The sequence below is a fragment of the Molossus molossus genome, unplaced genomic scaffold (assembly GCF_014108415.1).
Source record: "Molossus molossus isolate mMolMol1 unplaced genomic scaffold, mMolMol1.p scaffold_m16_p_7, whole genome shotgun sequence".
Lineage (NCBI taxonomy): Eukaryota > Metazoa > Chordata > Mammalia > Chiroptera > Molossidae > Molossus > Molossus molossus.
Window position 1 is genome coordinate 43,051,174 of NW_023425401.1, and position 16,098 is coordinate 43,067,271.

General features: G+C 39.3%; 1 protein-coding gene across 1 annotated transcript in view; it reads left to right on the top strand.

Annotated features, from left to right (window-relative positions):
• The window catches only part of CCDC146 (coiled-coil domain containing 146), a 138,771-nt gene that overhangs the window by 118,886 nt on the left and 3,787 nt on the right, over positions 1–16,098 (top strand). The window contains exons 15-16 of the mRNA XM_036246769.1: positions 1,567–1,695; positions 8,383–8,520. Of these exons, the coding sequence (XP_036102662.1) occupies positions 1,567–1,695; positions 8,383–8,520 (267 nt within the window). The remainder of the gene's footprint in view (positions 1–1,566; positions 1,696–8,382; positions 8,521–16,098) is intronic.

The following is a 16,098-nucleotide window of genomic DNA, read 5'->3' on the forward strand; positions in this document are numbered from 1 at the left end:
TGTTTAAGAGAAGGAAACAGCCCTGGCCGGTTTGGCTCAGCGGTTAGAGCGTCGGCCTGCGGTCCGGAGAGACCCGGGTTCGGTTCCCGCTAAGGGCACGTACTTCGGTTGCAGTTTGTCCCCGGCCCTGGTTGGTCGTGCGGTGGCAGCCACTCGATGTGTCCCTTCACGTCGATGTTTCTCTCTCTCTGTCTCTTCCTCTCTCTCCCTCCCACTCTATCTGTACAAAGAATGGAAAAATGTCCTCGGGTGAGGATAAAAAAAAAAAAGAGAGAAGGAAACATTGTGTTGTTGATAATAAATACAACAAATGCTTAATTACGTATGGATATATACTTTAACTCCATAGTGAAGGCAATTAAGAAGTATGGAAAGGGGAAGAAAAATAAAAAAATTAAATTATTTATGTCACCATTTAAAATTATTTTTGTCTTGGGGAGGGAGGTATCAGTGGGGGGGAAAGGAGAAACATCTGTAACAAAAATAAATTAATTAAATTAAAAAAATAAAATTATTTTTGTCAAGAGGAGGAGCATATATTAACATTTTTAAGCTCTACCTGTATCGTCTTGGACACGTAAAGTTCTTTAAATATATTATCTCATTTAACAGATCAACACCACGAGATTAGGCCTTATTTTCCAATTTGACAGTTAAGGAAACTGGTTTAGAAAAGATAAATGGTTTCCCTGAAATTATGCAGGTTTTCAGTAGAAAAGCTAAAAATGCTGGCTTTTGGTGTTCACCATGTTCTACATCTCTCTCAATAAAACAAAAACTCAGTGTGGCTGCCACTTCTACTTGGCAGTGGCCATATTTCTTCATCTACCTCAAAAGTCTCATTAATTCAACAAATATAGTTGATATATGAGATACTATATTGGGTGTTTACCAAAAAATATATAAATAATTCTGTCTGTTCCTCACTAGGTCATAGAAATTAAGAATTTCATTCTTCTTTGGGAAGCCATTAAACCTATTGCCAGCAAAGGGTTTTAACCCGAAGTGTATTATGTTCTATACTTTGTTTGTTGTCTGCCTTGGCCTCTGTAACAACCTTCAGTAAAGATGTCAAGTCTGCATAGTTTGCAACCACACAACATCCCATGAGTATAACACGAAATGGGAAGTAACAAAGGACTGGGTGTTAAATCAGTTTTTTTGTTGATAACTCAGAAGTCACTGCCTTCTTTGTAGGGTCAGTTACAGACCTCATTCTCATGGTGCCGAGTGAGGAGAAGCATTGTTTAACCTCAAGCCCCAGATGATTGTGTTTTAAGAATTTTCGTCCATTTTTGCCTCTGTCAGTCCTACTGAAAGACACTAAAGACCCCTGGCTATGTGATTTTCAGATTTACAAGCAACTTATATGCATATATGCATAACCCATGGACACAGGAGTGTGCAGAAGGCTTGGGGGTGGGTGGGCACAGGGAGGAGGAGGTCAATGGGAGAAAAAGAGAGGATATCTGTAATATTTTCAACAATAAAGATAATTTTTTTAAAGAAAAGATTTACAAGCAAAAGAGTTAGTTTTAAAGTTAATGTTTCTTTTTTGTTTAATAGTTTTCACAGTGTACAGACAGAATAAAAGACCTGGAGAAACAGTTTATAAATCCTGAGGGTAAGAACAGAACCCGCTTCCTTCCAGGGAAAGATATGACTAAAGAAGAAATGGTCAAAAAATTAGATTGGGTAAATATTCTTTTCCTTATTTTTTATTTTTTACTTATTGAATTTATTGGGGTGACATTGGTTAATAAAATATAGTTTTCAGGGATACAATTCTATAATACATCATCTGTATATTATTGCACTGTGTGCTCACCACCCCAAGACAAGTCTCCTTCTATCATTATTTATCTCCCATCTTGTTCCCTATCTTAGGGGAATGTAGTTTTTGTCCACTGAGTATGATGTTGGCTGTGGGTTTTCATAGGTGGCCTTTGTTACATTGAGGTATGTTCCCTCTATTTCCACTTTGCTAAGAGTTTTTATCATAAACAGGTGCTGGATTTTATCAAGTGCTTTTTCTGCATCTATTGATATGATTATGTGTTTTTGTCCTTCATTTTGTTTATATGGAATATCACATTTATCGATTTGCAGATAGTGTGCCAACCGTGGATCCCTGGGATAAATCCTATTTGATTATGGTGTATGATCTTTTTAATGTATTGCTGGATCCAGTTTGCTAATGTTTTGTTGAGAATTTTAGCATCTGTGCTCATCAGGAATATTGGCCTATAATTTTCTTTCTTTGTAGTATCTTTATCTGGTTTTGGAATTAGGATAATGCTGGCTTGGTCAAATGAGCTTGGGAATCTTACCTACTCTTGAATTTTTTTTTAATAGTTTGAGAAGTATAGGTGTTAGTTCTTCTTTGAATATTTGGTAAAGCTCACCTGTGAAGCCATCTAGTCCAAGACTTCTGTTTGTTGGGAGTTTTTTAAATTACTTCTTTAATTTCACTACTTATAATCTGTCTATTCAGATTCTCTGATTCTTCCTGATTCTGATTTGGAAGGTTGTAGGTTTCTGGGTATTTATCCATTTCTTCCAGATTGTCCAATCTGTTGACATAGTTGTTTGTAATATTTTCTTAAAATTCTTTGTATGTCTCTGGTGTCAATTGTTACTTCTCTTTCATTTCTGCTTTTATTTATTTGCATCCTTTCTCTTTTTTTCTTGATGAGTCTGGTTAAAGGTTTGTTATTCTTATTTATCTGTTCCAAGAACCAGCTCTTGGTTCCATTGATCTTCTATGTTGTTTTTTTAGACTCTCGTTTATGTCTGCTTTGATCTTTATTATTTCCTTTCTTCTACTCACTTTGGGCTTTGTTCTTTTTCAAGTTCCTTTAAACATAAAGTCAGATTGTTTATTTGAGATTTTTCTTGTTTCTTTTTTTTTTTATCCTCACCTGAGGATACTTTTTTTTCCATTTATCTTCAGATAGGGTGAGAAGGAGGGAGGGAGGGAGGGAGGAAGGGAGGGAGGCAGAGAGAAAGAAAAAAAATACATAAATGGGAGAGAGAGAAATCATCCTGCTGCTTCTTCCATAACACCAACCAGGGCTGGGAGCCGAGCTGCAACCGAGGTACATGCCCCTGACCGGATTCAAACCCATGACTCTTTTGGTCCATGGGCTGATGCTCCAACCACTGAGCCAAACCAGCCAGGGCAGTTTGGGTTTTTTTTAAATATGTTTTTATTGATTTTTAGAGAGAGGAAGTGAGAGAGAAAAATCAATGTGAGAAAAAGCATCCCATACGTGCCCCAAACAGGGATTGAACTTGCAACCTTTTGGTGTATGGGATGACGTTCCAACCAATTGAGCCACCCAACCAGTACTCAAGGTATCTGTTGATATTTTTCTTTTGATCTTATTGTTAACCCATGCATTCTTTAGTAACATGTTATTTAGCCTCCATGTCTTTGTGTATTTTTCAGGTGTTTTCTTATTTATTTCTAGTTTCATACCACTGTGGTCAGAGAATATGCTTGATATGATTTCAATCTTCTTAAATTTATTGAGACTTGTTTTGTGTTTTAATATGTGGTCTGTCCTAGAAAATGTTCCATGTTCATTTGAAAAGAAAGTATCTCCTGCTGCTTTGGGGTGAAATGGTTGAAGATATCAATTAGATCCATCTGATCTAGTGTGTCATTTAAAGCCACCATTTTCTTGATTTTCTTTCTGAAAGATCTATCCATTGATGTCAATTGGGTGTTAAAATCCCCTACTATAACTGTATTACTATCAATCTCTCCCTTTATGTCCATCAAGATTTGCTTCGTATATTTAGGTGCTCTTATTTGGGTGCATAAATATTTACAAGGATTATATGCTCTTGTTTGCTCTCTTTATCATTATGTAGCATCCTTTTTTGTCTCTTACTATAGCCTTTGTTATAAAGTCTATTTTGTCAGATATAAGTATTGCTACTCCAGCTTTTTCTTTTTTCTTTTTCATTTGCATAAAATATCTTCTTCCATCCCTTTACTTTTAGTCTCTGTGTATCTTTTGTTCTGAGTTGAATCTCTTGTAGACAGCATATACATGGCTCTTATTTTCTTATCTTTTCAACTACCCTGTATCTTCTGATTTGAGCATTTAAACCATTTACATTTAGTGTGATTATTGATAGGTATGTATTTATTGTCATTTTATTCTTTTAACTATGTTCTGTTTTTCTTCTTCTCCTTCCCCTCCTCCTCCTCCACCTTCTTATTATTATTCTTCCTTCTCCTTTTTTTCTTCCTTGTTCTTAAGGAAGACCCTTTAACATTTCTTGTAATACTGGTTTGGTAGTAACAAACTTTGTTAGCTTTTTCTTGTCAGGGAAACTCTTGATTTATCCTTGAGTTTTAAATGATAGTCTTGCTGGGTAAAGTCTTGGTTGTAGGTTCTTTATTTTCAACACTTTGAATATTTCATTCCAATCCCTTCTGGCCTGAAATGTTCTGATGAGAAATCAGCTGTCAGTCTTATGGGTGTTCCCTTGTAGATAATTGACTGTCTCTCTCTTACTGCCCTTAAGAGTCTCTCTTTGTCTTTAACATTTGCCACTTTAATTATGGTGTGTCTTGGTGTGGCCTCTTTAGGTTTATCTTGTTTAGGACTCTGTCCTTTATGGGCTTATGTGTCGTTTTCCTTTGCCAAGTTAGGGAGGTCTTCAGTCACTGTTTCTTTAGATAGGTTCTCAAGCTTTTGGTCCTTTTCTTCTCCTTCTGGTACCCCTATGATGTGGATGTGGTTATGCTTTATGTTGTCATAGGTCCCTTAGACTTTCCTCATTTTATAAAATTATTTTTTCTTTTTGCTACTCTGATTGGGTGTTTTCTGCTACCTTGTCTTCCAAATCTCTGATTCAGTTCTCTGCTTCATCCAGCCTACTGTTTATTTCTTCTAATGTAGTCTTCATTTCAGATATGGTATTCTTCATTTCTGACTGTTCCATTTTATGGTTTCTATGTCTTTTTTCATGCTATTGTAGTTCTCACTAAGTGCATTGAGCTTACTGATAATCATTTTTCCCCATCCCCCCCTCACCTCGTCCCCAGCTTTATTGTCTCTGTCCATCAGTTATGCATACATGTATATAACTTCCATGGTTTATCTCTTCCCTCCTCCCCACTCCCTATTATGAGGATTTTCAGTCTGTACCTTCCTTCTATGACTAGGTCTATTTTGTTCACCAGTTTGTTTAGTTCATTATATTCCAGAAATAAGTGAGATCATGTGATATTTGTCTTCCTCTGCTTGGCTTGTTTCACTTAGGATAATACTTTCCAGGTCCCTACATCTTTCTTTCTTACAGCTGCATAGTACTCCATTGTGTAAATGTACCACAGCTTTTTTATCCACTCGTCTACTGATGGACACTTGGGCTGTTTTCAGATCTTAGCTATTGGAAATAGTGCTGTTATGAACATAGGGGTACATATATTCTTTCTGATTGATGTTTCAGGCTTCTTAGGGTATATTCCTAGCAGTGAGATCACTGGATAAAATGGCAGTTCAATTTTTAATTTTTTGAGGTAACATCATATTGTTTTCCATAGTGGCTGCACCAGTCTGCATTCCCACCAGCAGTGTACTAGAGTCCCCTTTTCTCCACACCCTCACCAGCACTTGTTGAATCATTTTTTTGAACTCTATATCTAATAAATTATGTACCTCCATTTTACTTAGTTCTTTTTTCTGGAGATGTCTCCTCTTCTTTATTTGGGTCATGTTTCTTTGTCTCCACATTTTTTCTGCCTCTTTTGTTTGTTTCTATGTATTAGGTGGATCTGCTATGACTTCCAGTCTTTGTATGGTGGCCTTATGTAATAGGTGTCCTATGGGACCCAGTGGTGCAGTTTCCTTGATCTCCTGACCTGGGTACTCTAGGACTATATCTTGTGTGAGTTATGTGGGCCCTCCTTTGCAATTGAGTCTTGATTGCCATTGGCCCATTTATGTGTGGGGTCAGCCATCAGAGTGGTTGACTATGAGAAATCAACCCCAATCACAGTGCACTAGCTGCTGTGCAGGTGCTGACCACATAAAGTTGAATTTGCTTCATCAGGGTCTGGTTCCTGCCAAGATCTCCCTTTGCATATGCCACTTGTGAAGCTAAATTAATCCTGCTCTGATGTTGTCTGAAACTGGCCTCTGGGTGTGTTGGTTCTGGGGCCTCTTGGGAGGTATTCTGGTGAAGGTCAATGTTAGATGCTACTTGTGACTGGCCCTGGGCCATATGTTTGGAGTTCATCCACAGCTGCGGCTGCCTCTGCTAGGGCTGAGTACACATGGGAAAGACAAAACAGCACACCAAGGCTTGCTTTTACCAGGATTGGGGCCAGGGAAAACATCAGAGAAAGTTTCAAGGAACCCTGAGATTTGCCTCCACCTGCCTCTGGCTGCTGGCTGATTTTTAGGCTCAGTCAACAAATGAGCCTCAGTGGTACTTGAGTTGCACGAGGTAGGTTCTCAGTGAGTCACCAGGTAGGGGTGATTGGTGTTTACTAGACTGATATAGCTGTGCCAGTGCTGGGTCTGAGGCCACTCAGCAAATGTCCCGGGGTGTACTAAGTTTAATTGCTACCCACTAGTGCTCACACACCTTTGTGGTAGGATGGAGTCTCAAGGAGTCATCAGGATGAGGCCAGCTGAGTTTATTAGGCCCAAACAGATCAAGATTTGGCCATGTGAAGGGAAGGCTTTGCACTGGTCATGCCAGTGAGGTAAAACTGGCCCTCATCCAAGAGCCACACAACTCATTCTATTCCAGATTCTGACCAGAGCCTGATCTCAGCAGGGCAGGGATGCCAGGAGTCAGGAGGGTAGGGCTAACGGATCTCCTGTGAGGGGAAAGGTGCCAGTCCGGCTTGGGGAAAGGTGGGGAAGTGGCCCTCACCACAGAGCCACACAACTCAGTCTGTCCAAGATTCTTCCCAGGTTTTAGCAGGGTGGAAGCACCAGGTGTCAGGAGAGTGGTGCTTCCAGAAGCCTGGCTAGTGGGGCTAGCAGATCTCCCATGAAGGAGAGGCACCAGTCAGGTTCACAGGAAAGCGGGAAGAATGGCCATTACCCCAAAGCCACACAACTCAGTCACTGATAACCTATGAGTCTGCACAGATCTCTACACCCTGACCCAGGTAACTGACTCCTCAGCAGGGTGCAAGCACCGCAGGGTGGGACAGCAGGGAGACCAGAGAGTGGGGATATTGCTTTCTCCCAGGCTGATGCCATATTGATGGGAGTGTTCCACCCAAGATGGCCTCTGCCATGTGTCTGAGTGGACTCAGCTCTGGGACCCTGGCAACTGTTCCTTCAGTTCTCTCTCCAGAGCCACAAACTCTAGTTTGTCCTCACACAACTCTAGTCCACTCTGCCCTCCCTCTACTGGAGTCGAGGGTGAGTGGATGTGAACAAGATTTTGTCTGTTGGTTCTTTAAGAGGGCACCCGGGTTTCTAGGAGACTCCTCTCTCTCTCTAGTGGTCAGAATCCCTGCTGATTTTCACAGTCGGATGTTATGCGAATGCCTCGTCCTGGCTCTCTGCTCTGGCTGGGAAGATTGGTATGGACTTGACCCCACACTTCTCAGGGGGAAGCCCCCAAAGCTGAGATATCCCTCCAGAATCTCAGCTGCTGCCCATAGGAGCAGGGCTAGCCCATTTTGCATTTCTACCCTTCCTACCATTCTCTTTGTGGCTTCTTCTGTAAATCCTTTGTTATAAAACTTCTCTTCAGCTAGTCTTCATTTGGTTATTCAGGTTTATTGTTCTATAATTTAGTTGAAATTCCAGTTCGGTCCTGGGAGAAGGTGAGTAGTGTACCTTTCACCTACTCCACTGCTATCTTGGATCCCCAAATATTATTTCTTAAAATAACATCTATTTCCCTTCATTGTTCACAGTGCCACAGATATCTGTACTAGTGACTCATGTTATGTGGACAGATTTATGCCTCGTTATTCTAGCCATAGTCCTTTGATTGTAGCCTAGTAACAAAACCTAAGCTTGACTTTAAATACTTGCCAAAAGAAGTAAAAAATGAGTGGTTTCAAGATGCTCACCTTTGTATCATACCCAAAGGGAAAAAGTTGGCATCTTTAAGGGATTGATTTGTCTTCCTACGGGAGCATACTAGAGGAAGGGCAATGGAAGTTAGATGGAGGTGAGAGGGCCATTCTCTACTGTGGGGAGGAAGAATTCCCAGAGCTGTCTGGAGGGGGTTGCAGCAGAGGAAGTCATGACTTAGCCCAACTTTAAAGACTTTCTAGAGGTATTTTAGCAACTACAAAAGCAATGTGTCTTCATTTAGGAGGGAGGGGAGTTTACTTGCATGACCTTTTTACCCCTTTCCTATTGCAATTTTTTTCTGCCCTAGCTGGAACTACAGCTGGCCAAGAAGGAGGAGCAGTTATTGGAAAAGGATTTCATCTATGAACAGGTCTCCCGGCTCACAGAAAGGATCTGCAGCAAAACTCAGGCCAACAAGGAGGACACACTGCTCTTGGCCAAGAAGGTCTGTCTGAGAGCCTGCCTTTTCTTTTGTGCCCTTACTGCTCTATTATAGTTCATTTTCCACAGACTGCTTTACTTTTTGAGCAGAGCACTGGAGAGATTGGGCTTTATGACAGATAAACATAAAGAAGAAGAATTTAAAATGTAAAGATGACTCTTAGAGAATTGTCTAAAGTAGTTTCCAATCTTGTTCCCTGAATGAATTCACTTTACAGTGGGAAAACCTAAGCTTTTACATGGTAGTATACAAGTTTCATTTAACTGGGCACCTACTCAAATATGACAGTCATTATCATTCTATTCCATGTGTCAAGTTCAATCCTTTCTGGCTCCTTGTAAATAGAAGTCTTCACTTAAACAGCAGTCTGCATAGGAACTGCATGGAACTCAGCCAGAACCCAGAAAGGGAAAGAGACCATTCAAGACATGTCACAGCTAGACCCCACTAGTGAGGAGAGGCCAGGAACACAGAGCTTCCTATTTCATAAACTTAAAATACTGTAACAGGACTACGATTCAATGCTACAGGGTCAGGCAGGGACTGCTGGAAGGTACCTTGAAAGGAGCAGACAGCAGAAGAGAGGTTGGTCATTATGACGCAGAGGGAACTTGCACCATAGGGTGGTCAGAGGACTGCCTGGCCTCCGTGGCCCCTTGGAGCATCCCACTGTGACAGCACAGGGATTTGAGTTAGTCAGCAATACTTGGGTGCTATGTGTTCCCATCCCAGGCATGGGAGCAGAAACAGAGGAAGGGGCACATTGTCCACAGCGTTGAGTGCGGGGAGACAGATAGGAAAATAGATCATGGGAACACCCCCACCTGACTGTGGGACTTCAGAGGGCAGTGACTGCTCCTCATCCTTCTTAGTTTCCCCAATGCCTTGTGTGTACTAAACTCTAGAACAACACGTACTGACTAAGTTAATGGTCAGGCACGTTCTAAATATAGTTCTGTCCCACTAAATACACAGGAAGTTATCGTAAATCTCAAGCGTCCTGTGCCATTTATCTGGCATTTATGCTTCGCTCTGATGACTTACTGGTGGATGGTCACTGCAGCGCACTTGTGCGATTTACAACTTTACCTCAAAATAAGAATGTCGAGACTTTTTATTTATTTTATTTTTTTATCCTCCCCTGAGGATATTTTTCCATTTTTTGTACAGATAGAGTAGGAGGGAGAGAGAGGAAGGGAGAGAGAGAGAGAAACATCGACGTGAAGGGACACATCGAGTGGCTGCCACCCGCACAACCAACCAGGGCCGGGGACAAATTGCAACCGAAGTACGTGCCCTTAGCGGGAACCGAACCCAGGTCTCTCCGGACCGCAGGCTGACGCTCTAACCGCTGAGCCAAACTGGCCAGGGCAGAATGTTGAGACTTTTAGACTCATGAACTTTGCCTGAATTAGCATGCCCAATATTTCTTTAAATGCTGCCTTCCTTCTTTTTGCAAAACAAATTTCCCTTTCTTTGGAGAACGTCGGTGTTAGCTGAGGGCTGGCTTGTCAAAGCTGATGACATCGTATCTCCTGAAGTCAACAGTAATGCTGGAGAAATACTGAGTGTCAGGAGGATTCCAGTGTAACTGAGTTATGGCCCAGTGATCAGTCTACTCTTTCCTTCTCCACCTTCGATCTTCTCTATCTGGATTTTTTTTTTAATTATGTCTTGCTCTGACCGATTTTGCTCAGCGGTTAGAGCATCAGCCTGCAGACTGAAGGGTCACAGGTTCCATTCCCAGTCAAGGGCATGTACCTTGGTTGCAGGTTCGGTTCTTGGTCCTGGTCGGGGTTGTGCAGGAGACAACCAATCGATGTGTCTGTCTCACATCGATGTTTCTCTCTCTCTCTCTCTCTCTCTCTCTCTCTCTCTCTCTCTCTCTCTCCCTCTCTTCCACTCTAAAAATCAGTGGAAAAATGTTCTCAGGTGAGGTTTAACAAATAAATTAATTAATTAAATTACAATGTCCTCAGAATATCCAGAACTTGAAGGTAAAAATATGTTTGATCTCAGACACTATCAAATGACCTTGAGAAAGATACATAAATGACCTTAAATCTGAGTTTCCTGGTACATGAAATGGGTTTGATATCAGCTAAAGCTGTTGTGGGCATTACATAGTCAAGCAGAAGTAGACTAGTTGTTTGTGGGTGCTCAAAAAAATGCATGTCACCTCATGCCTCACATCTTTCCTACATACTTTATGGCTCATCTTCAAGTTTCCCAAATGAACAGAAAATGGAAAAATATCAGCAAAAGTCAGAACAACCCAGAAGAATACCATCCTTTTTTTTTTTTTATTTGTAGAGGAGAAGCAGGTTGGCTAGTTACACATACACACAACACTCAAGTGTGTAGTGACTGATTAATTAATGATAATAACTCACCCCTGAAGCTTTAAATGGTAACATTTGATTCAATGTATGCTTCCTAAAAATTACTGCAGTGTAGAAGTGTTTAAAATTTTATATTCCTTTAAGGAGACAAAGTGTGTACATAATAATCAGTTGTTACATTTTCAGAGGCAGATAAATCACTGGAGCAACATTCCTCCAAGATAGATCAGTGTGTGCTCTATTAGGAGAAGAAAGTGTTTTGAGGTCAGGTGTAGTGTTTGGAAGTTCATATTCATGTCTCAATTTACCCTGGTTCAAAGGACTGAAGGATTAAAATAGACTAAGAATTTACTCATTCCTTCAGTTAACAAACATTCCGTTTTAATTTTTCTTGGTGCCTTCTATGTTCCAAGAACCATGCTGGACACTGGGAATATGATGAATAAAACAAATAGGCCTTTTCCTCATGAAGAGTACATCCTTGTGGCTTGACAGACTATAACCAAATAGCCAAATACATACATATATAATACAGTGTAAGTAGTGAAACAGGATAGAAATTAAAAATAAAGCAAAGTAATATGACAGTGTTGGCGATTGGGAGAAGTCATCACTCAGTGCCCCTCGATGGCTATGGCCACACTAAAAGGTTGTGTGCATTAGGCCAGAGAGCTTAGAGGAACCACCAATTCCAACTTCTTTTCTGTCTTTTAAAATCCATTATTCCACTAGGTCCTATCTTTTAATTCTTTGATGATAAATTGCTGATGTGAAATGATAAACACACACACAACCAGAACATATCATTTCAAATTACTGGCCAGACTTTCCCCAGTTCAGCTCATGCTTGCTCATGACCTCATAATTATGCATCCCAGAAATTATGATCAATAACACAAACATGCTGAGGTATGATAGTTTCCATTAAAAATAATTTCATATGCAGGACCTCTGCTGATTACTTTATATAAGTAAAGAGTAACTTTTAAATATAGTTTTGATTTTTGTTGTTGTTTTTTTTGTTACAGATGTTTCTCCTTTTTTACCCCATTGACACCCTCCTCCCCATCCCCGCCACCCCATCCCTGGCTTTGTTGTCTATGTCCATTGGTTATGCATACATACATATAAGTTCTGTGGTTTATCTCTTCCCTCCCCCCAACACCCCCTCTTCTGAGGGTTGTCAGTCTGTACCCTATTTCCAATGTCTTTGGGTCTACCCTGTTGCTCAGACTGTTATGTTCATTATATTCCACAAATAAGTGAGATCATGTGGTATTTGTCTTTTTCTGCTTGGTTTGTTTCACTTAGGATAATCCTTTCCAGGTCCCTCCATGTTGTCTCAAAGGATAATAAATCTTTCTTTCTTACAACTACATAGTACTCCATTGGGTATATGTACCACAGCTTTTTTATCCATTCATCTACTGATGGACACTTGGACTGTTTCCAGATCTTAGCTATTGTAAATAGTGCTGCTATGAACATGGGGGTACATATATTCTTTCTGATTGGTGTTTTGGGCTTCTTAGGGTATATTCCTAGCAGTGAGATCACTGGATAAAATGGCAATTCAATTTTTAATTTTTGAGGTAACACCATATTGTTTTCCATAGTGGCTGCACCAGTCTGCATTCCCACCAGCAGTGTACTAGAGTCCCCTATTCTCCACACCCTCACCAGCACTTGTTGTTTTATGATTTGTTGATGGTGGCCATTCTGACAGGTGTAAGGTGATACCTCATTGTTGTTTTAATTTGCATCTCTCTGATGATTAGTGATGTTGAGCATTTCTTCATATGTCTCTTAGCCATTTGTATGTCCTGTTTGAAGAAGTGTCTATTCAGCTCATCCACCCATTTTTAAAATTGGGTTCTTTGAATTTCTTTTGTTGAGTTGTATGAGTACTCTATCTGATGCATCATTGACAATGATGTTCTCCCATACAGTGGGTTGCCTTTCCATTTAATGGTTGTATCTTTTGCTGTGCAGAAGCTTTTGAGTTTGATGTAGTCCCATGTGTTCATTTTCTCCTTTGTTTCTGTTGCCTTAGCTGATGTATTAGTGAAAATTCTGCTGCGCATGATGTCCAAAATTTTTTTGCCTACATTTTCCTCTAGGATTTTTATGGATTCACAGGTCACATTTAAACCTTTTATCCATTTTGAGTTTATTCTTGTGTATGGTGTAAGTTGATGGTCTAGTTTCATTTTTTTGCATGTAACTGTCCAATTTTCCCAACACCATTTATTGAAGATGCTGTCTGTACTCCATTGTATGCTCTTGCAACCTTTGTCAAATATGAACTGAGCATAAAGTCTTGGGTCCATTTCTGGGTTCTCTGTTCTGTTCCACAGGTCTATATACCTGTTCTTGTGTCAGTACCAGGCTGTTTTGATTACAGGAGCTTTGTAATATAACCTATCTGGTATTGTGATCCCACCTACTTTGTCCTTCTTTTTCAAAATTGCTGTGGCTATTCGGGGTCTTTTTTGGTTCCATATGAACTTTTGAAGTATTTGTTCTAGTTCTGTGAAATATGTCATTGGTATTTTGATGGGGATTGCTTTGAATCTATAGATTGTTTTGGGTAATATAGACATTTTAATGATGTTAATTCTTCCAATCCATGAACAGGGTATGTGCTTTTACTTTTATATCTCCCTCTATTTCTTTCTTCAATGACCTGTAGTTTTCTGCAAATAGATCCTTTACTTCTTTGGTTAAGTTTATTCCTAGGTATCTTTTTTTGCTGCAATGGTAAATGGATTGTTTTTTCAGTTTCTCTTTCTGTGACTTTATCATTGGTGGATAAGAATGCCATCGATTTCTTAACATTAATTTTGTATCCTGCTACTTTGCCAAATTCGTTTATTATGTCTAGCAGATTTTTGATGGGGTCTTTAGGGTTTCCTATGTATAATATCATGTCATCTGCAAATAATGACAGTTTCACTTCCTCTTTTCCAATTTGAATCCCTTTTATTTTTTCTTCATGTCTGATTGCTGTGGCTAAGACTTCCAGTACTATGTTAAATAAGAGTGGCAAAAGTGGGCATCCTTGTCTTGTTCCTGTTCTTAAGGGAAATGCTTTTAGTTTCTGCCCATTGAGTATGATGTTGGCTGTAGGTCTTTCATATATGGCCTTTATTATGTCAAGATATGATCCCTCTATTCCCACATTACTGAGCGTTTCTATCAGAAATGGATGCTGGATTGTGTCAAATGCGTTTTCAGCATCTATTGATATGATCATGTGGTTTTTATTTGTTATTTTGTTTATGTGGTGTATCACATTTATTTATTTGTGAATATTGTACCAGCCTTGCATCCCTGGAATGAATCCCACTTGGTCATGGTGAATAATTTTTTTGATGTATTGCTGGATCCGATTTGCTAGTATTTTGTTCAGGATTTTAGCATCTATGTTCATCAAGGATATTGGTCTATAGTTTTCTTTTTTGTAGTGTCTTTTTCTGGTTTTGGAATTAGAATTATGCTGGCCTCATAAAATGAGTGGAAGTTTTCCTTCTTCTTGAATTTTTTGAAATAGTTTGAGGATGGGTGTTAGTTCTTTTTTTGAATGTTCGGGAAAACTCCCCCGTGAAGCCATCCTGGCCTGGGCTTTTGTTTGCTGGGAGAATCTTCATTACATCTTCAATTTATCTTAGTTGTTATTGGTCTGTTCAAGTTTTCTATCTCTTCCCAGTCCAGTTTTGGGAGTCTTCGTGTTTCTATAAATTTGTCCATTTCACTTAGATTGTCAAATTTATTGCCATATAATTGTTCATAGTAGTTGTTAACAATGTTTTGTATTTCTGTGGTGTCAGTTGTTACTTATTCTCTTTTATTTCTGATTTTGTGTATTTGGGTACTCTCTCTCTGTTTCTTAGTGAGTCTAGCTAAGGGTCCATCAGTCTTCTTTATCTTTTCGAAAAACCAGCTCTTTGTTTCATTGATCCTTTGAATTGTTTTTTTTGTTTTGTTTTGTTTTGTTTTTTTTGGTCTGTATGTCATTTACTTCTGCTCTGTTCTTTACTATTTCCTTCCTTCTACTTGCTCTGGGGTTTTCTTTTTGTTTGCTTTCTAGTTCTTTAAGTTGTGAGGTTAGATAGTCTATTAGAAATTTTTCTTGTTTCTTGAGGTAGGCCTGTAGTGCTATGAACTTTCCTCTCAGAACTGCTTTTGCTGCAGCCTATAGATTTTGTGTTGTTGTGTGTTCATTTTCATTGGTTTCCAGGGAGTTTTTAATTTCTTCCTTGATCTCCTCAGTGACCCATTCATTGTTTAATAAAATGCTATTTAGCCTCCATGTGTTCAAATGTCTTTGCATGTTCTTGTTGCAATTGATTTCTAGTTGGCATTGCATGCCATTGTGATCTGAGAAGATGTTTGATATGATTTCAATCTTGAACTTGTAGAGACTTAGTTTTGCCCTAACAAATGGTCTCTCTTTGAGAATGTCCCATGTGCCCTTGAGAAGAATGTGAATTCTGCAGTTTGGGGGTATAATTCTCTGTAGATATCTATTAAATCCATTTGGTCTAGTGTTTCATTTAGAGTCTCTGTTTCCTTGCTAATTTTTTGTCTAGAGGATCTATACAGTGGTGTCATGTGGGTGTTGAAGTCTACTGCTAAGATTGTATTGCTGTTAATTTCTCCTTTGAAGTCCTCCAGAAGATTTTTAATATATTTTGGTGCTTCTATATTGGGTGCATATATGTTTATCATGATTATACCTTCCTATAGGATAGATCCTTTCAATATTATGTAGTGGCCTTATTTCTCTAGTTATGGCCTTCATTTTGAAATCTACTTTATCAGATATCGGTATTGCTACTGAAGCTTTTTTTTTTTTCTTTCTGTTTGCTTGGAAGATTTTTTCCATCCCTTCACTTTCAACCTATGTGAGTCTTTTGTTGTGAGGTGGTTCTCTTGTAAACAACATATTGATGAGCCATGCTTTCTTATCCTATCAGCTACTCTGTGTCTTTTTATGAGAGCATTCAATCCATTTACATTTAAGGTGATTATTGATATGTACTTATTTATTGCCATTTTTGTTTAGTGTGGTTCTATTTTTCTTCCTATTTCTTCTACTAATTACAGCAATCCTTTTAACATTTCTTGCAGTGCTGGTTTGGTGCTAATGTATTCCCTTAGCCTTTTTTTTGTCTGGGAAGCTCTTTATTTGACCTTCTATTTTGAATGATAGCCTTGCTGGGTAGAATAGTCTTGG